General features: G+C 48.4%; 1 protein-coding gene across 2 annotated transcripts in view; it reads right to left on the bottom strand.

Moving 5' to 3' along the window:
- STX1B (syntaxin 1B) overlaps positions 1 to 21,846 on the bottom strand; it is a 261,444-nt gene extending 239,598 nt beyond the window's left edge. The window contains exon 1 of one of the 2 annotated variants that reach the window (XM_073648829.1): positions 21,494 to 21,846. In XM_073648829.1, the coding sequence (XP_073504930.1) occupies positions 21,494 to 21,829 (336 nt within the window). In that variant the 5' untranslated portion in view covers positions 21,830 to 21,846. The remainder of the gene's footprint in view (positions 1 to 21,493) is intronic. The other variant, XM_073648828.1, reaches the window with a different exon arrangement.
- Between the last annotated feature and the right edge of the window lie 262 nt (positions 21,847 to 22,108).

The following is a 22,108-nucleotide window of genomic DNA, read 5'->3' as shown; positions in this document are numbered from 1 at the left end:
ATCAGCATCGCTCCTGCAGTCTCCGGGGTAAAGCTGCAATGAAGCAGGTCCCATCTTACACCGCAATATGGATGACATCACAAGTCCCAGGGTGACATCATGGAAAATTCACCAGATGGAGGATGACGCGGCTAAAACTCCCATCTCACACGGACGGGTGATAAATGTCCTGACGAGGGAGAAAATCCTGTTATCACTCGGAAAACTGAAGATGGGAAAATAACGAAAACTTCTCCCCGTATAGAAGTCAGAGACTCTGCTGTCTGTCCTGTTATCAGTGACTGTCTGCTGTCTATACAGGTGTCAGTGACTCTCTACAGTCTGCGCATGTGTCAGTGACTCTACAGTCTGTGCAGGTGTCAATGACTCTCTACAGCCTGTGCAGGTGTCAGTGACTCTCTACAGTCTGTGCAGGTGTCAGTGACTGTCCGCTGTCTATACAGGTGTCAGTGACTGTCCCCTGGCTATACAGGTGTCAGTGACTGTCCGCTGTGTATACAGGTGTCAGTGACTGTCCGCTGTGTATACAGGTCTCAGTGACTGTCCGCTGTCTATACAGGTGTCAGTGACTGTCCGCTGTCTATACAGGTGTCAGTGACTGTCCGCTGTCTATACAGGTGTCAGTGACTGTCCGCTGTCTATACAGGTGTCAGTGACTGTCCGCTGTCTATACAGGTGTCAGTGACTGTCCGCTGTCTATACAGGTGTCAGTGACTGTCCGCTGTCTAAACAGGTGTCAGTGACTGTCCGCTGTCTATACAGGTGTCAGTGACTGTCCGCTGTCTATACAGGTGTCAGTGACTGTCCGCTGTCTATACGGGTGTCAGTGACTGTCCGCTGTCTATACGGGTGTCAGTGACTGTCCGCTGTCTGTACATGTGTCAGTGACTGTCCGCTGTCTGTACGGGTGTCAGTGACTGTCCGCTGTCTGTACGGGTGTCAGTGACTGTCCGCTGTCTATACGGGTGTCAGTGACTGTCCGCTGTCTATACGGGTGTCAGTGACTGTCCGCTGTCTATACGGGTGTCAGTGACTGTCCGCTGTCTATACGGGTGTCAGTGACTGTCCGCTGTCTATACAGGTGTCAGTGACTGTCCGCTGTCTATACAGGTGTCAGTGACTGTCCGCTGTCTATACAGGTGTCTGTGACTGTCCGCTGTCTATACAGGTGTCAGTGACTGTCCGCTGTCTATACAGGTGTCAATGACTGTCCGCTGTCTATACAGCTGTCAGTGACTGTCCGCTGTGTATACAGGTGTCAGTGACTGTCCGCTGTGTATACAGGTGTCAGTGACTGTCCGCTGTGTATACAGGTGTCAGTGACTGTCCGCTGTGTATACAGGTGTCAGTGACTGTCCGCTGTGTATACAGGTGTCAGTGACTGTCCGTTGTGTATACAGGTGTCAGTGACTGTCCGCTGTCTATACAGGTGTCAGTGACTGTCCGCTGTCTATACAGGTGTCAGTGACTGTCCGCTGTCTATACAGGTGTCAGTGACTGTCCGCTGTGTATACAGCTGTCAGTGACTGTCCGCTGTCTATACAGGTGTCAGTGACTGTCCGCTGTCTATACAGGTGTCAGTGACTGTCCGCTGTCTATACAGCTGTCAGTGACTGTCCGCTGTCTATACAGCTGTCAGTGACTGTCCGCTGTCTATACAGCTGTCAGTGACTGTCCGCTGTCTATACAGCTGTCAGTGACTGTCCGCTGTCTATACAGGTGTCAGTGACTGTCCGCTGTGTATACAGCTGTCAGTGACTGTCCGCTGTCTATACAGGTGTCAATGACTGTCCGCTGTCTATACAGGTGTCAATGACTGTCCGCTGTCTATACAGCTGTCAGTGACTGTCCGCTGTGTATACAGGTGTCAGTGACTGTCCGCTGTGTATACAGGTGTCGGTGACTGTCCGCTGTGTATACAGGTGTCAGTGACCGCTGTGTATACAGGTGTCAGTGACTGTCCGCTGTGTATACAGGTGTCAGTGACTGTCCGCTGTCTATACAGGTGTCAGTGACTGTCCGCTGTCTATACAGGTGTCAGTGACTGTCCGCTGTGTATACAGTTGTCAGTGACTGTCTGCTGTGTATACAGGTGTCAGTGACTGTCCGCTGTCTATACAGGTGTCAGTGACTGTCCGCTGTGTATACAGGTGTCAGTGACTGTCCGCTGTGTATACAGGTGTCAGTGACTGTCCGCTGTGTATACAGGTGTTAGTGACGGTCCGCTGTGTATACAGGTGTCAGTGACTGTCTGCTGTCTATACAGGTGTCAGTGACTGTCTGCTGTCTATACAGGTGTCAGTGACTGTCTGCTGTCTATACAGGTGTCAGTGACTGTCCGCTGTCTATACAGGCGTCAGTGACTCTCTACAGTCTGTGCAGGTGTCAGTGACTCTACAGTCTGTGCAAATGTCAGTGACTCTCTACAGTCTGTGCAGGTGTCAGTGACTCTTTACAGTCTGTGCAGGTGTCAGTGATTACTGTTTGTGCAGGTGTCAGTGACTACTGTTTGTGCAGGCGTAAGTGACTCTCTACAGTCTGTGCAGGTGTCAGTAACTCTCTACACTATGTGCAGGTATCAGTGACTTTCTACACCGCGTGCAGAATTATTAGGCAAATGAGTATTTTGATCACATGATACGTTTTATACATGTCGTCCTACTCCAAGCTGCAGAGGCTTGAGAGCCAACTACCAATTAAGTAAATCTGGTGATGTGCATCTCTGTAATGAGGAGGGGTGTTGTCTAATGACATCAACACCATATATAAGGTGTGCTTAATTATTAGGCAACTTCCTTTCCTTTGGCAAAATGGGTCAGAAGAGAGATTTGACGGGCTCTGAAAGGTCCAAAATTGTGAGATGTCTTGCAGAGGGAGGCAGCAGTCTTGGAATTTCCAAACTTTTGAAGCGCGATCACCGAACAATCAAGCGTTTCATGGCAAATAGCCAACAGGGTCACAAGAAGCGTGTTGGCCAAAAAAGGCGCAAAATAACTGCCCATGAATTGAGGAAAATCAAGCGTGAAGCTGCCAAGATGCCATTCGCCACCAGTTTTGCCATATTTCAAAGCTGCAACGTTACTGGAGTATCAAAAAGCACAAGGTGTGCGATACTCAGGGACATGGCCAAGGTAAGGAAGGCTGAAAAACCACCACCTATGAGCAAGAAACATAAGATAAAACATCAAGAATGGGCCAAGAAATATCTTAAGACTGATTTTTCAAAGGTTTTATGGACTGATGAAATGAGAGTGACTCTTGATGGGCCAGATGGATGGGCCAGAGGCTGGATCAGTAAAGGGCAGAGAGCTCCACTCCGACTCAGATGCCAGCAAGGTGGAGGTGGGGTACTGGTATGGGCTGGTATCATCAAAGATGAACTTGTGGGACCTTTTCGGGTTGAGGATGGAGTGAAGCTCAACTCCCAGACCTACTGCCAGTTTCTGGAAGACAACTTCTTCAAGCAGTGGTACAGGAAGAAGTGGGTATCGTTCAAGAAAAACATGATTTTCATGCAGGACAATGCTCCATCACATGCATCCAACTACTCCACAGCGTGGCTGGCCAGTAAAGGTCTAAAAGAAGAAAAAATAATGACATGGCCTCCTTGTTCACCTGATCTGAACCCCATAGAGAACCTGTGGTCCATCATAAAATGTGAGATCTACTGGGAGAGAAAACAGTACACCTCTCGGAACAGTGTCTGGGAGGCTGTGGTCAGATCTACAGGGAGAAAAAATAGTACACCTCTGGGAGGCTGTGGTGGCTGCTGCACGCAATGTTGATCGAAAACAGATCAAGCAACGGACAGAATCTATGGATGGAGGCTGGTGAGCGTCATCATAAAGAAAGGTGGCTATATTCATCACTAATTTTTGGGTTTTTTGTTTTTGCATGTCAGAAATGTTTATTTCTAAATGTTGTGCACTGATATTGGTTTACCTGGTGAAAATAAACAAACAAGTGAGATGGGATTATATTTGGCTTTTATTAAGCTGCCTAATAATTCTGCCCAGTAATAGTTACCTGCACAGATATCCTCCTAAGATAGCCAAATCTAAAAAAAACCACTCCAACTTCCAAAAATATTAAGCTTGGATATTTATGAGTCTTTTGGGTTGATTGAGAACATAGTTGTTGATCAATAATAAAAATAATCCTCTAAAATACAACTTGCCTAATAATTCTGCACCCAGTGTACGCTCTGTGCAGGTGTCAGTGACTCGCTACAATCTGTGCATGTGTCAGTGACTACAGTCTGTGCAGGTTACAGTGACCCTCTACAATCTGTGCATGTGTCAGTGACTCTACAGTCTGTGCAGGTTACAGTGACTCTCTACAGTCTGTGCACTTGTCAGTGACTCTCATCTGTCTGTGCAGATGTCAGTGACTCTCTGCAGCCTGATCAGGTGTCAATGGCACTCTACTGTCTGTACAGGTGTCAGTGACTCTATACAGTCTGTGCAGGTTACAGTGACTCTCTACAGTCTGTGCAGGTATCAGTGACTCTACAGTCTGTGAAGGTTAAAGTGACTCTCTACAGTCTGCGCAGGCATCAGTGACTCTACAGTCTGTGCAGGTGTCAATGATTCGACAGTCTGTGCAGGTGTCAGTGACTACTGTATGTGCAGCTGTCAGTGAGTTTACAGACTGTGCAGGTGTCAACCACTCTATAGTTTGTGCAGGTGTCAGTGACTTTCTACAGTCTGCGTAGGTGTCAGTGATTCTCTACAGTCCGCGCAGGTGTCAGTGGCTCTACAGACTGTGCAGGTGTCAGTGACTCTTAGTTTGTGCAGGTGTCAGTGACTCTCTACAGTATGTGCAGGTGTCAGTGACTCTCTACAGCCTGGGCAGGTGTCAGTGACTTTCTACAGCCTGTGAAGGTGGCAGTAACTCTCTACATCCTGTACAGGTGTCAGTGACTCTACAGTCTGTGCAGGTGTCAGTGACTCTCTACAGTCTGTGCAGGTGTCTGTGACTCGCTTCAGTCTGTGCAGGTGTCTGTGACTATTGTATGTGTAGGTGTCAGTGTCAGTTGTTAGTGGCTCTACAGACTATGCAGGTGTCAATGACTCTATAGTTTGTGCAGGTGTCAGTGTCTCTCTACAGTCTGTGCAGGTGTCAGTGACTCTCTACAGTCTGCGCAGGTGTCAGTGACTCTACAGTCTGTGCAGGTGTCAATGACTCTCTACAGCCTGTGCAGGTGTCAGTGACTCTCTACAGTATGTGCAGGTGTCAGTGACTCTCTACAGCCTGGGCAGGTGTCAGTAACTCTCTACAGCCTGTGCAGGTGTCAGTAACTCTCTACATCCTGTACAGGTGTCAGTGACTCTACAGTCTGTGCAGGTGTCAGTGACGCTCTACAGTCTGTGCAGGAGTCTGTGAATATTGTATGTGCAGGAGTCAGTGTCAGTGGCTCTACAGACTATGCAGGTGTCAATGACTCTATAGATTGTGCAGGTGTCATTGACTCTCTACAGTCTGTGCAGGTGTCAATGACTCTTAGTTTGTGCAGGTGTCAGTGTCTCTCTACAGTCTGTGTAGGTCTCAGTGACTCTCTACAGTCTGTGCAGGTGTCAATGACTCTCTACAGTCTGTGCAGGTGTCAGTGACTCTCTACAGTATGTGCAGGTGTCAGTGACTCTCTACAGTCTGTGCAGGTGTCAGTGTCAGCTGTCGGTGGCTCTACAGACTATGCAGGTGTCAATGACTATACAGTTTGTGCAGGTGTCAGTGACTCTACAGTCTGTGCAGGTGTCAGTGACTCTCTACAGTCTGCGCAGGTGTCAGTGACTCTACAGTCTGTGCAGGTGTCAATGACTCTCTACAGCCTGTGCAGGTGTCAGTGACTCTTAGTTTGTGCAGGTGTCAGTGACTCTCTACAGTATGTGCAAGTGTCAGTGACTCTCTGCAATCTGGGTAGATGTCAGTGACTCTCTACAGTCTGTGCAGGTGTCAGTAACTCTCTACATCCTGTACAGGTGTCAGTGACTCTACAGTCTGTGCAGGTGTCAGTGACTCTCTATAGTCTGTGCAGGTGTCTGTGATTCGCTACAGTCTGTGCAGGTGTCAGTGACTATTGTATGTGCAGGTGTCAGTGTCAGCTGACAGTGGCTCTACAGACTATGCAGGTGTCAATGTCTCTCTACAGTCTGTGTAGGTGTGTCAGTGACTCTCTAGTCTGTGCAGGTGTCAGTGACTCTACAGTCTGTGCAGGTGTCAATGACTCTCTACAGTCTGTGCAGGTGTCAGTGACTCTCTACAGTATGTGCAGGTGTCAGTGACTCTCTATAGCCTGTGCAGGTGTCAGTGACTTTCTACACCCTGTGCAGGTGTAATTGACTCTCTACTATCTGTGCAAGTGTTAGTGACTCTCTACAGGTGTCAGTGACTCTCTACAGTCTATTCAGGTGTCAGTGACTCTCTACAGTCTATTCAGGTGTCAGTGACTCTCTACAGTCTATTCAGGTGTCAGTGACTCTCTACAGTCAGTGCAGGTGTCAGTGACTCTCTACAGCAGGGGTCTCAAACACGCGGCCCGGCGTATGACGTCACTGCCATGAGCAGATGTCAGCTGCTGGCCTCTGATAGGCCGGCGGCTGGCACTAATATTGCTGTGCAGAGAGGCGGTCTCTGCGCGGCAATACACTGCATTACAGCGCTGATGTCGGCGGCTGCTGGAGAGAGCCGCGATCGTTATGGGGTCTGTGCCTGCGGCCACAGGTGCAGAAAGGACGCCGAGGGAACGGAGGACAGGTGAGAATCTTTTTTTTTTCTCTGTCATGTGAAATACAGCACAGGGGACCTGTGCTCAGTATAGGGGGGGGGGGCACAGTGTGCAGTATGGGGGGACGGGGACCCTGAGCGCAGTATGGGGGGACAGGGACCCTGAGCGCAGTATGGGGGGACAGGGACCCTGAGCGCAGTATGGGGGGACGGGGACCCTGTGCGCAGTATGGGGGGGGACCCTGTGCACAGTATGGGGGGGGACCCTGTGCACAGTATGGGGGGGCCTTGTGCGCACTATGGGGGGGGACGGACCCTGTGCGCAGTATGGAAGGGGGCCGACCCTGTGCGCAGTAAGGTGGGGGCGGACTCTGTGCGCAGTATGGGGGGGACCTGGATGGGGGACATGTCTGCAAGATAAGGACCAGGATCGAGGACCATGTCTGCAATATGGGGGACCTGGATGGGGGACCATGTCTGCAATATGGGGGACCTGGATGGGGGACCATGTCTGCAATATGGGGACCATGTATGCAATATGGGGGACCATGTCTGCAATATGGGGGACCTGGATGGGGGACCATGTCTGCAATATGGGGACCATGTCTGCAATATGGGGACCATGTCGGCAATATGGGGGACCTGGATGGGAGACCATGTCTGCAATATGGAGACCATGTCTGCAATATGGGGACCATGTCTGCAATATGGGGAACCATGTCTGCAATATGGGGGACCATGTCTGCAATATGGGGGGGACCGGGATGGGGGACCATGTCCGCAATATAGGGACCATGTCTGCAATATGGGGGACCTGGATGGGAGACCATGTCTCAATATGTGGGACCTGGATGGGAGACCATGTCTCAATATGTGGGACCTGGATGGGAGACCATGTCTGCAATATGTGGGACCTGGAAGGGAGACCATGACTGCAATATGGGGACCATGTCTGCAATATGGGGACCATGTCTGCAATATGGGGGACCTGGATGGGAGACCATGTCTGCAATATGGGGGACCTGGATGGGAGACCATGTCTGCAATATGGGGGACCTGGATGTGAGACCATGTCTGCAATATGGGGGACCTGGATGGGAGACCATGTCTGCAATATGGGGGACCGGGATGGGAGACCATGTCTGCAATATGGGGGACCTGGATGGGGGACCATGTCTGCAAGGTAAGGACCAGTTCAAAAGGTGTATAGAAAATAAAATGGTATCACTAAAAATGTCACTTTGTCATGCAAATAATGAGGCCCCCCAAATTAAATGTTTTTCTGTGTGCGGCCCATATGCCCAACTGAGTTTGAGACCCCTGCTCTACAGCCTGTGCAGGTGTCAGTGACTCTTTACAGTGTGTGCAGGTGTCATTGATTCTCTACAGCCTGTGCACGTGTCAGTGACTCTACAGTCTGTGCAGGTGTCAGTGACTACTGTTTGTGCAGGGGTAAGTGACTCCCTAAAGCCAGTGCAGGTGTCAGTGACTCTCTACTGTCTGTGCAGGTGTCAGTGACTCTATAGTCTGTGCAGGTGTCAGTATCTACTGTTTGCACAGGTGTCAATAATTTTCTACAGTCTGTGCAGTGCCAGTGACTCTACAGTCTGTGCAGGTGTCATTGACTCTCTACTGTCTGTGCTGCTGTCAGTGAATCTCTACAGCCTGGGTAGGTGTCGGTGACTCTCTACATCTTGTACAGGTGTCAGTGACTCTACAGTCTGTGCAGGTGTCAGTGACTCTCTACAGTCTGTGCAGGTGTCAGTGACTCTCTGCAGTCTGTGCAAGTGTCAATGACTCTCTACAGTCTGTGCAGGTGTCAATGACTCTTAGTTTGTGCAGGTGTCAATGACTCACTACAGTATGTGCAGGTGTCAGTGACTACTTTTTGTGCAGGTGTATGTGACTCTCTACAGCCTGTGCAGGTGTCAGTGACTCTATACATCCTGTGCAGGTGTCAGTGACTCTCTACTGTCTGTGCAGGTGTCAGTGACTCTACAGTCTGTGCAGGTGTCAGTATCTACTGTTTGTACAGGTGTCAATTATTTTCTACAGTCTGTGCAGTGGCAGTGACTCTACAGTCTGTGCAGGTGTTAGTAACTCTCTACTGTCTGTGCAGTTGTCAGCGACTCTCTACAGTCTGTGCAGGTGTAAGTGACTCTACAGTTTGTGCAGGTGTAAGTGACTCTACTGAGTCTGTGCAGGTGTCAGCGACTCTACAGTCTGTGCAGGTGTAAGTGACTCTACAGTTTGTGCAGGTGTAAGTGACTCTACAGTCTGTGCAGGTGTCAGTGACTATACAGTCTGTGTAGGTGTGAATGACTCTCTACAGTCTGTGCAGGTGTCAATGACTCTCTACAGCCTGGGCAGGTGTCAGTAACTAATGTTTGTGCAGGTGTCAGTGACTCTCTACTGTCTGTGCAGGTGTCATTGACTTTCTACTGTCTGCGCAGGTGTCAGTGACTCTCTACAGACTGTGCAGGTGTCAGTGACTGTATACTTCTGTGCAGGTGTCAGCGATTCTCTGCAGCCTGTGCAGGTATCAGTGACTCTCTACAGTCTGTGAAGATATCAGTGACTCTCTACAGCCTGTGCAGGTGTCAGTAACTCTCTACAGCCTGTGCAGGTGTCAGTGACTCTACAGTCTGTGCAAGTGTCAGTGACTCTCTACAGTCTGTGTAGGTGTTAGTGACTCTCTACATCCTGTACAGGTGTCAGTGACTCTACAGTCTGTGCAGGTGTCAGTGACTCTCTACATCCTGTACAGGTGTCAGTGACTCTCTACAGTCTGTGCAGGTGTCAGTGACTCTACAGTCTGTGCAGGTGTCAGTAAGTACTGTTTATGCAGGTGTCAGTGATTTTCTACAGTCTGTGCAGGTCTCAGTGACTCTCTGCTATCTGTGCATGTGTCAGTGACTTTCTACTGTTTGTGCAGATGTCAGTGATTATCTACAGTCTGTGCAGGTGTCAGTGACTCTACAGTCTGTGCAGGTGTCAGTAACTCTGTACAGTCTGTGCAGGTGTCAGTAACTCTGTACAGTCTGTGTAGGTGTCAGTAACTCTGTACAGTCTTTGTATGTGTCAGTGATTCACTACTGACTCTGTATGTGTCAGTGACTCTTCGCAGTCTGTGCAGGTGTCAGTGACTACTGTTTGTGCAGGTCTCAGTGATTCTCCAGTCTGTGCAGGTGTCAGTGACTCTCTACAGCCTGCGCAGGTGTCAGTGACTCTCTACAGTCTGTGCAGGTGTCAGAGATTCTCTACAGTCTGTGGAGATGTCAGTGACTCTACAGTCTGTGCAAGTGTCAGTGACCCTCTACTGCCTGTGCAGGTGTCAGTGACCCTCTACTGCCTGTGCAGGTGTCAGTGACTCTTTACAATCTATACAAGTGTCTGTGACTACTGTTTGTGCAGGTGTCAGTGATTCTCTACAGTCTGTACAGATGTCAGTGACTCTTTACAGTCTGCGGCGGTGTCAGTGACTCCTGTTTGTGCAGGTGTCAGTGATTCTCTACAGTCTGTGCAGGTGTTAGTGACTCTTTACACTCTGCTCAGGTGTCAGTGACTACTGTTTGTGCAGGTGTCAGTGACTCTTTACAGTCTGTGCAGGTGTCAGTGACTACTGTATGTGCTGGTGTTCTTACACCAGAGCCCCAGTTTTCACTGGCAGAAGAGGAGACTTCCTTTAAGGATAATTCCACCTTAAATAATGTAGTGATTTTCATGTCGATGTCACTCTCGCCCTCTGGCACTTTGCAGAGCGAGCTGGAGAGTAGAATACTGGGTCTACATTGCTGAAAAATTAACTTCTAATTGCCACCAAATACATAAACCAACCCCAGATATCAGGTGACCAAACAGATCTCGTGTGGCAGGAAAGCTTCATAAACCCAATCCAAATTGTACGACCAAATCTAAAGTATGTGGACAGAGCTTCATAACATATTATTAACCAAACAACCAGATTTCTCATATATGGATACAACCTTAAACAACCAAATCAGAATTGTACAACTAGATCTCATGTACGTAGACAGATCTATAAAGAAATGGATCCAATACAATCATACATACAGTATGGATCCATCATACGACATTAGTGTATCATAGTATCACTGATGACACATAATCAATCTATAAAACGTCCAATTACTATCGCAATATCTGTATGAACGATCAGAAGAAACCAAGTCTTGTGGTTAAATGCACGCAGAGCCAACCCCGATCACACAGATGGTCTCATACAACCAAATCCTGAGTGGTCTCCACAGTTATCCAGACCAAAGCAAGACCAAGGCCCCAAGTCTATATCCACACACAGAGCACACTACATCCACACACAGAGCATACTACATCCACACACACAGAGCACATACATACACACAAACATACATCCACACACAGAGCACATACATCCACACACAGAGCACATACATCCACACACACAGAGCACATACATACACACAAACATACATCCACACACAGAGCACATACATCCACACACACAGAGCACACTAAATCTGCACACATAGAGAACACTACATCCACACACACAGAGCACACTACATCCACACACAGAGCACACTACATCCACACACAGAGCACACTACATCCACACACATAGAGCACACTACATCCACACACAGAGCATACTACATCCACACACAGAGCACATACATACACACAAACATACATCCACACACAGAGCACATACATCCACACACACAGAGCACACTACATCTGCACACATAGAGCACACTACATCCATTCACACAGAGCACACTACATCCACCCACAGAACACACTACATCCACACACAGAACACACTACATCCACAAGCAGAGCAGACTACATCCACACACAGAACACACTACATCCACACACAGAGCACACTACATCAACACACAGAGCACACTACATCCACACACAGAACACACTACATCCACACACAGAACACACTACATCCACACACAGAGCAGACCACATCCACACACAGAACACACTACATCCACACACAGAGCACACTACATCCACACACAGAGAACACTACATCCACACACAGAACATACTACATCCACACACAGAGCAGACCACATCCACACACACAGAGCACACTACACCCACACACAGAGCACATACATCCACACACACAGAGCACACTACATCCACACACAGAGCACATACATCCACACACACACAGCACACTACATCCACAAACATAGAGCACACTACGTCCCCTTACAGTGCACACTACATCCACACACAGAGCACACTACATCCACACACAGAGCACACTACATCCACACACACAGAGCACACTACATCCACACACAGAGCATATACATCCACACACACTGAGCACACTACATCCACACACAGTGCACACTACATCCACACACACAGAACACACTACATCCACACACAGAGCACATACATCCACACACAGTACACACTACATCCACACATAGAACACACTACATCCACACATACAGAGCACACTACTTCCACACACACAGAGTACACTACATCTACACACACAAAGCACAGTACATCCACAAAGAGAGCACACTACACCCACACACACAGAGCACACTACATCCACACACAGAGCACACTACATCCACACACAGAGCAGACCACATCCACACACAGAACACACTACATCCACACACAGAGCACACTACATCCACACACAGAGAACACTACATCCACACACAGAACATACTACATCCACACACAGAGCAGACCACATCCACACACACAGAGCACACTACACCCACACACAGAGCACATACATCCACACACACAGAGCACACTACATCCACACACAGAGCACATACATCCACACACACACTGCACACTACATCCACACACATAGAGCACACTACGTCCCCTTACAGTGCACACTACATCCACACACAGAGCACACTACATCCACACACACAGAGAACACTACATCCACACACAGAGCACACTACATCCACACACACAGAGCACACTACATCCACACACAGAGCATATACATCCACACACACTGAGCACACTACATCCACACACAGTGCACACTACATCCACACACACAGAACACACTACATCCACACACAGAGCACATACATCCACACACAGTACACACTACATCCACACATAGAACACACTACATCCACACATACAGAGCACACTACTTCCACACACACAGAGTACACTACATCTACACACACAAAGCACAGTACATCCACAAAGAGAGCACACTACACCCACACACACAGAGCACACTACATCCACACACAGAGCACATTACATCCACACACAGAGCATACTACATCCACACAGAGCACACTACACCCACACACACAGAGCACACTACATCCACACACAGAGCACATTACATCCACACACAGCACACTACATCCACACACAGAGCACATACATCCACACACACAGAGCACACTACATCCACACACAGAGCACATACAGCCACACACAGCGCACACTACATCCACACAGAGCACATACATCCACACACACAGAGCACACTACATCCACACACACAGAGCACATACAGCCACACACAGTGCACACTACATCCACACACACAGAGCACACTACATCTACACACAGAGCACACTACATGCACACACACATAGTACACTACATCCATGCACAGATAACACAGCATCCACACGCAGAGCACACTACATCCACACACAGAGCACACTGCATCCACACACAGAGTACATTAGATCCACACACAGAGCACACTACATCCACACACAGAGCACACTACATCCACACACAAAGAGCACACTACATCTACACACAGAGCACACTACACTACATCCACGCACAGATAACAATGCATCCACACACAGAACACACTACATCCACACGCAGAGCACACTACATCCACACACAGAGCCGACTGCATCCACACACAGAGTACATTAGATCCACACACAGAGCACACTACATCCACACACAGAGCACACTACATCCACACACAAAGAGCACACTACATCCACACACAAAGAGCACACTACATCTACACACAGAGCACACTACACTACATCCACGCACAGATAACACTGCATCCACACACAGAGCACACTACATCCACACGCAGATCACACTACATCCACACAGAGCACACTACATCCACACAGAGCACACTACATCCACACACACAGAACACACTACATCCACACACAGAGCACACTACATCCACACACAGATCACACTACATCCACACAGAGCACACTGCATCCACACACACACAGAGCACACTACATCCACACAGAGCCCACTGCATCCACACACACACAGAGCACACTACATCCACACAGAGCCCACTGCATCCACACACAGAGCACACTACATGCATACACACAGAGCACACTACATCTCCACACAGAGCACACTACATGCACACACACATAGTACACTACATCCACGCACAGATAACACTGCATCCACACACAGAGCACACTACATCCACACACAGAGCACACTACATCCACACAGCACACTACATCCACACACACAGAGCACATACATCCACACACACAGAGCACATACATCCACACACAGAGCACACTACATCTCCACACAGAGCACACTACATGCACACACACAGAGCACACTACATCCACACACAGAGCACATACATCCACACACAGAGCACACTACATCCACACACAGAGCACACCACATCCACACACAGAGCACACTACATCCACACACAGAGCACACTACATCCACACACACAGAGCACACTACATGCACACACACAGAGCACACTACATCCACACAGAGCACATGCATCCACACACAGAGCACACTACATCTCCACACAGAGCACACTACATGCACACACACACAGCACACTGCATCCACACACAGAGCACATACACCCACACACAGAGCACACTACATCCACACACACAGCACATACCTCCACACACAGAGCACACTACATCCACACACAGAGCACACTACATCCACACACACAGAGCACACTACATCTCCACACAGAGCACACTACATGCACACACACCGAGCACACTACATCCACACACAGAGCACAATACATCCACACGCAGATCACATTACATCCACACACACAGAGCACACTACATGCACACACACATAGTACACTACATCCATGCACAGATAACACTGCATCCACACACAGAGCACAATACATCCACACACACAGCAGACTACATACACACACAGAACACATAGATCCACACACACAGAGCACACTACATCCACACAAAGAACACTACATCCATACACAGAGCACACTACATCCACACAGAGCACATACATCCACACACACAGAGCACATACATCCACACACACAGAGCACACTACATCCACACGCAGAGCACACTGCATCCACACACAGAGCACACTACATCCACACACAGAGCATACTACATCCACACACACAGAGCATACTACATGCATACACACAAAGTAAACTACATCCACACACAGAGCACACTACATCCACGCACAGATAACACTGCATCCACACACAGAGCACAATACATCCACACACACAGCAGACTACATACACACAGAGAACACATAGATCCACATACACAGAGCACACTACATCCACACACAGAGCACATTATATGCACACACACAGAGCACACTACATCCACACACACAGAGCACATTATAAGCACACACACAGAGCACACTACATCTACACACAGAGCACACTACATCCACACACACAGAGCACATTATATGCGCACACTACATCTACACACAGAGCACACTACATCTACACACAGAGCACACTGCATCCACACACACAGAGCACATTATATGCACACACACAGAGCACACTACATCTACACACAGAGCACACTACATCCACACACACAGAGCACATTATATGCGCACACTACATCTACACACAGAGCACACTGCATCCACACACACAGAGCACATTATATGCACACACACAGAGCACACTACATCTACACACAGAGCACACTACATCTACACACAGAGCACACTACATCCACACACAGAGCACACTACATCCACACACAGAACACACTACATCCACACACACAGAGCACACTACATCTACACACACAGAACACACTACATGCATACACACAAAGTAAACTACATCCACACACAGAGCACATTATATGCACACACACAGAACACACTACATCCACACACGCAGAACACACTGCATCCACACACAGAGCACACTACATCCACACAGAACACACTGCATCCACACACAGCTCACACTACATCCACACACAGAACACAATACATCCATACAAAGAGCACATAGATCCACACACACAGAGCACATATATCCACACACACATAGTACACTACATCCACACACACAGAGCACATTATATGCACACACACAGAGCACATACATCCACACACACAGAGCATACTACATCCACACACATAGAGCACACTACATCCACACACAGAGCACACTACATGCATACACACAAAGTAAACTACATCCACACACAGAGCACATTATATGCACACACACAGAACACACTACATCCACACACAGAGCACACTACATGCATACACACAAAGTAAACTACATCCACACACAGAGCACATTATATGCACACACACAGAACACACTGCATCCACACAGAACACACTGCATCCACACACAGCTCACACTACATCCACACACAGAACACAATACATCCACACAAAGAGCACATAGATCCACACACACAGAGCACATAGATCCACACACACAGAGCACATACATCCACACAGAGCACATAGATCCACACACACATAGTACACTACATTCACACACACAGAGCACATTATATGCACACACACAGAGCACATACAGCCACACACAGTGCACACTACATCCACACACACAGAGCACATACATCCACACACACAGAACACACTACATCCACACACACAGAGCACATACATCCACACACACAGAACACACTACATCCACACACACAGAGCACACTACATCCACACACAGAGAACATACATCCACACACACAGCACACTGCATCCACACACAGAGCACACTACGTCCCCTCACAGTCTGCATTCTGATCACACACAAGTCATTAGTCTCCCTCTGGAACATGTGCTCTGCAGCTGCCAGCCTGGCACACACACACTGCACACATATGAATGAACCAGAGTGATGAATGAGGGGAGTCAATGAATGAAGCCAAAACTACACACAAAGTAGTGAACACACAATGACACAACATTACAACCCACAATATGGTAACACACACACTGACCACATACACACTCTAATCACATACACATTGGACACACCATTAACTTATTACTCCCAGTACTCACTGGTCACACCCAGTAGTCACATTACACACCAGTCACATTAGACACTGTTCACACACAATACTCATATTACACACCAGTCACATACACATCAGTCACATTACACACCAGTCACATGACACACCAGTCACATAGACAACAGTCACATTACACACCAGTCACATTACACACCAGTCACATAGACAACAGTCACATTACACATCAGTCACATTACACATCGGTCACATTACACATCAGTCACATTACACACCAGTCACATTACACATCAGTCACATTACACATCAGTCACATACACATCAGTCACATACACATCAGTCACATTACCCATCAGTCACATACACAAGTCACATTACACACCAGTCACATAGACAACAGTCACATTACACATCAGTCACATTACACACCAGTCACATTACACATCAGTCACATTACACATCAGTCACATTACACATCAGTCACATACACAACAGTCACATTACACACCAGTCACATAGACAACAGTCACATTACACATCAGTCACATTACACATCAGTCACATTACACACCAGTTACATTACACATCAGTCACATACACAACAGTCACATTACACACCAGTCACATAGACAACAGTCACATTACACATCAGTCACATTACACACCAGTCACATAGACAACAGTCACATTACACATCAGTCACATTACACACCAGTCACATAGACAACAGTCACATTACACATCAGTCACATTACACACCAGTCACATAGACAACAGTCACATTACACATCAGTCACATTACACATCAGTCACATTACACACCAGTCACATTACACATCAGTCACATACACAACAGTCACATTACACATCAGTCACATACACAACAGTCACATACACAACAGTCACATTACACACCAGTCACATACACAACAGTCACATTACACATCAGTCACATACACAACAGTCACATTGCACACCAGTCACATTTCACACCAGTCACATACACAACAGTCACATTACACATCAGTCACATTACACAACAGTCACATTGCACACCAGTCACATTACACACCAGTCACATACACATCAGTCACATACACACCAGTCACATACACAACAGTCACATTACTCAACAGTCACACACAATACTCACATTACACACCAGTCACTTTACACACCAGTCACATACACACCAGTCACATACACACCAGTCACACACAATAGTCACATTACACAACAGTCACATTTCACACCAGTCACATTACACACCAGTCACATTACACACCAGTCACATAGACAACAGTCACATTACACACCAGTCACATAGACAACAGTCACATTACACACCAGTCACATAGACAACAGTCACATTACACATCAGTCACATTACACACCAGTCACATAGACAACAGTCACATTACACATCAGTCACATTACACACCAGTCACATAGACATCAGTCACATTACACATCAGTCATATTACACATCAGTCACATTACACACCAGTCACATTACACATCAGTCACATACACAACAGTCACATACACAACAGTCACATTACACACCAGTCACATTACACATCAGTCACATACACAACAGTCACATTACACACCAGTCACATAGACAACAGTCACATTACACATCAGTCACATTACACACCAGTCACATAGACAACAGTCACATTACACATCAGTCACATTACACACCAGTCACATTACACACCAGTCACATAGACAACAGTCACATTACACACCAGTCACATAGACAACAGTCACATTACACATCAGTCACATTACACATCAGTCACATTACACATCAGTCACATACACAACAGTCACATACACAACAGTCACATACACAACAGTCACATACACAACAGTCACATACACACCAGTTACATTATACACCAGTCACATTACACACCAGTCACATACACAACAGTCACATTACACACCAGTCACATTACACACCAGTCACATTACACAACAGTCACATTACACATCAGTCACATACACAACAGTCACATTGCACACCAGTCACATTTCACACCAGTCACATACACAACAGTCACATTACACATCAGTCACATTACACAACAGTCACATTGCACACCAGTCACATTACACACCAGTCACATACACATCAGTCACATACACATCAGTCACATACACATCAGTCACATACACACCAGTCACATACACATCAGTCACATTACACAACAGTCACATACACAATAGTCACATTACACACCAGTCACATTACACACCAGTCACATTACACACCAGTCACATTACACACCAATCACATTACACAATAGTCACATTACACACCAGTCACATTACACACCAATCACATTACACACCAATCACATTACACAACAGTCACATTACACGCCAGTCACATTACACACCAATCACATTACACACCAATCACATTACACACCAGTCACATTACACACCAGTCACATTACAAAATAGTCACATTACAAAATAGTCACATTACACATCAATCACATTACACAACAGTCACATTACACACCAATCACATTACACAATAGTCATATTACACACCAATCACATTACACAATAGTCATATTACACACCAATCAAATTACACACACGGTCGGTGGCACACACATAGTGGTCACATACAGCGGTCACACACACAGCAGTATCACACACAGAGCAGTAGGTGTCACACCCGGTCGGTGTCACACACAGCAGTCGGTGTCACACACACACGGTCGGTGTCACACACACTCGGTGTCACACACACAGTCGGTGTCACACACACACGGTCAGTGTTACACACACACGGTCACACACACAGTCGATGTCACACACACACGGTCAGCGTTACACACACACGGTCACACACAGTCGGTGTCACACACACACACGGTCACACACACACAGTCGGTGTCACACACGGTCAGTGTTACACACACACGGTCACACACACACAGTCGGTGTCACACACGGTCAGTGTTACACACGGTCAGTGTTACACACACACACATGGTCACACACAGTCGGTGTCACACACGGTCAGTGTTACAGACACACAGTCAGTGTCACACACGGTCAGTGTTACACACACACAGTCAGTGTCACACACGGTCAGTGTTACACACACACACGGTCACACACACACAGTCAGTGTTACACACACACGGTCACACACACACACAGTCGGTGTCACACATGGTCAGTGCTACACACACAGTCGGTGTCACACACGGTCAGTGTTATACACACACGTTCGGTGTCACACACGGTCAGTGTTACACACACACGGTCACACACACACAGTCGGTGTCGCACACGGTCAGTGTTACACACACGGTCACACACACGGTCACACACACAGTCGGTGTCACACACAGTCAGTGTTACACACACACACGGTCGGTGTCACACACGGTCAGTGTTACACACACACGGTCACACACACACAGTCGGTGTCACACACAGTCAGTGTTACACACACGGTCACACACACACAATCGGTGTCACACACACACAGTCAAACACACACAGTCGGTGTCACACACGGTCAGTGTTACACACACACACACGGTCAGTGTTACACACACGGCCACACACACACGGTCAGTGTTACAAACACACACGGTCACACACACGGTCAGTGTTACACACACACACGGTCAGTGTTACACACACAAGGTCACACACAGTTGGTGTCACACACGGTCACACACAGTCGGTGTCACACACGGTCAGTGTTACACACACACACGGTCACACACACACAGTCGGTGTCACACACGGTCACACACACAGTCGGTGTCACACACGGTCACACACACACACAGTCGGTGTCACACACGGTCAATGTTACACACACGGTCAGTGTTACACACACACACGGTCACACACAGTCGGTGTCACACACGGTCAGTGTTACACACACACACGGTCAGAGTTACACACGGTCACACACACACAGTCGGTGTCACACACGGTCAGTGTTACACACACACGGTCAGTGATACACACACACGGTCAGTGATACACACAGTCGGTGTCACACACGGTCACACACACACAGTCGGTGTCACACACGGTCAGTGTTACACACACACACGGTCAGTGTTACACACACACACGGTCAGTGTTACACACACGGTCACACACACACATGGTCAGTGTTACACACACACACGGTCACACACACACAGTCGGTGTCACACACGGTCAGTGTTACACACACGGGCGGGGGGCTGCAGGATCCTGCACTGAGAGGCTCCACTCATAAATCAGTCAGACACAGACCTGCAATGCACCCTCCTCACCCCTCCCCTCACGCCGCCCTCCTCCTCCTCCTCCATGCTGCCCCCCACCCCCACCCCCGGGGGCACATGCCGGGCTGGGGGTCTCGGGGGCTGCACTCGGGCGCTGCTTACACTCCTCAGCTCCTGGGTCCGGTCCTTCATGCTTCTTCCTTCCTGCGGGGACTGACGATGGTGACAAGTCCTCCTCCTCCTGGTGACTACTCCCCCCTCACTGCTGCAGAGTCCGGGGGGGCGCTGATGCCGGGGACGGTGCGGGCACACGGAGCCCGGGGACGGGCGCTGCGGGCACAGGGGCAGCGGGCGGCAGCACGGAGCAGGGCGCAGCGGGCAGCTGGCGGCGGCGGCGGTGGAGGATGCGGCGGAGGACGCGGCTCTGCTGCTCTGGTGCTGATGCTGCTGCGGACGAAGATGCGGGAGAAAGAGACAGAGCGGAGATCCAGAGCGCATGCGCCGAGTGCAGGGGCCCCGGGGGATCACGGGAGTTGTAGTCTCACCAGCCTCAGCATCTGCAAAGCATATGGCCAGGAATAGATATCTGGGAGCTATGTATATCCAGCCTGGGGATAAATATATATATATGTGTATACGGGGGGATAATTATAGACACGACCAGGCCCGAGGCACGGAGAGGTCACCGAGCAGAGATCAGGATCCACAGGATCCACTGCCTGAGCAGGAGAGAGGATCACACCTCTGTGGTCTGCAGAGACAGAGGTCACAAGACAG

This window comes from Phyllobates terribilis, unplaced genomic scaffold, assembly GCF_046119375.1.
Source record: "Phyllobates terribilis strain yellow unplaced genomic scaffold, ASM4611937v1 Scaffold_9__5_contigs__length_417890890, whole genome shotgun sequence".
Taxonomy (NCBI): Eukaryota; Metazoa; Chordata; class Amphibia; order Anura; family Dendrobatidae; genus Phyllobates; species Phyllobates terribilis.
The sequence above is the reverse complement of the archived record's forward strand: the minus strand, read 5'-3'. Positions and strand labels throughout refer to the sequence as shown.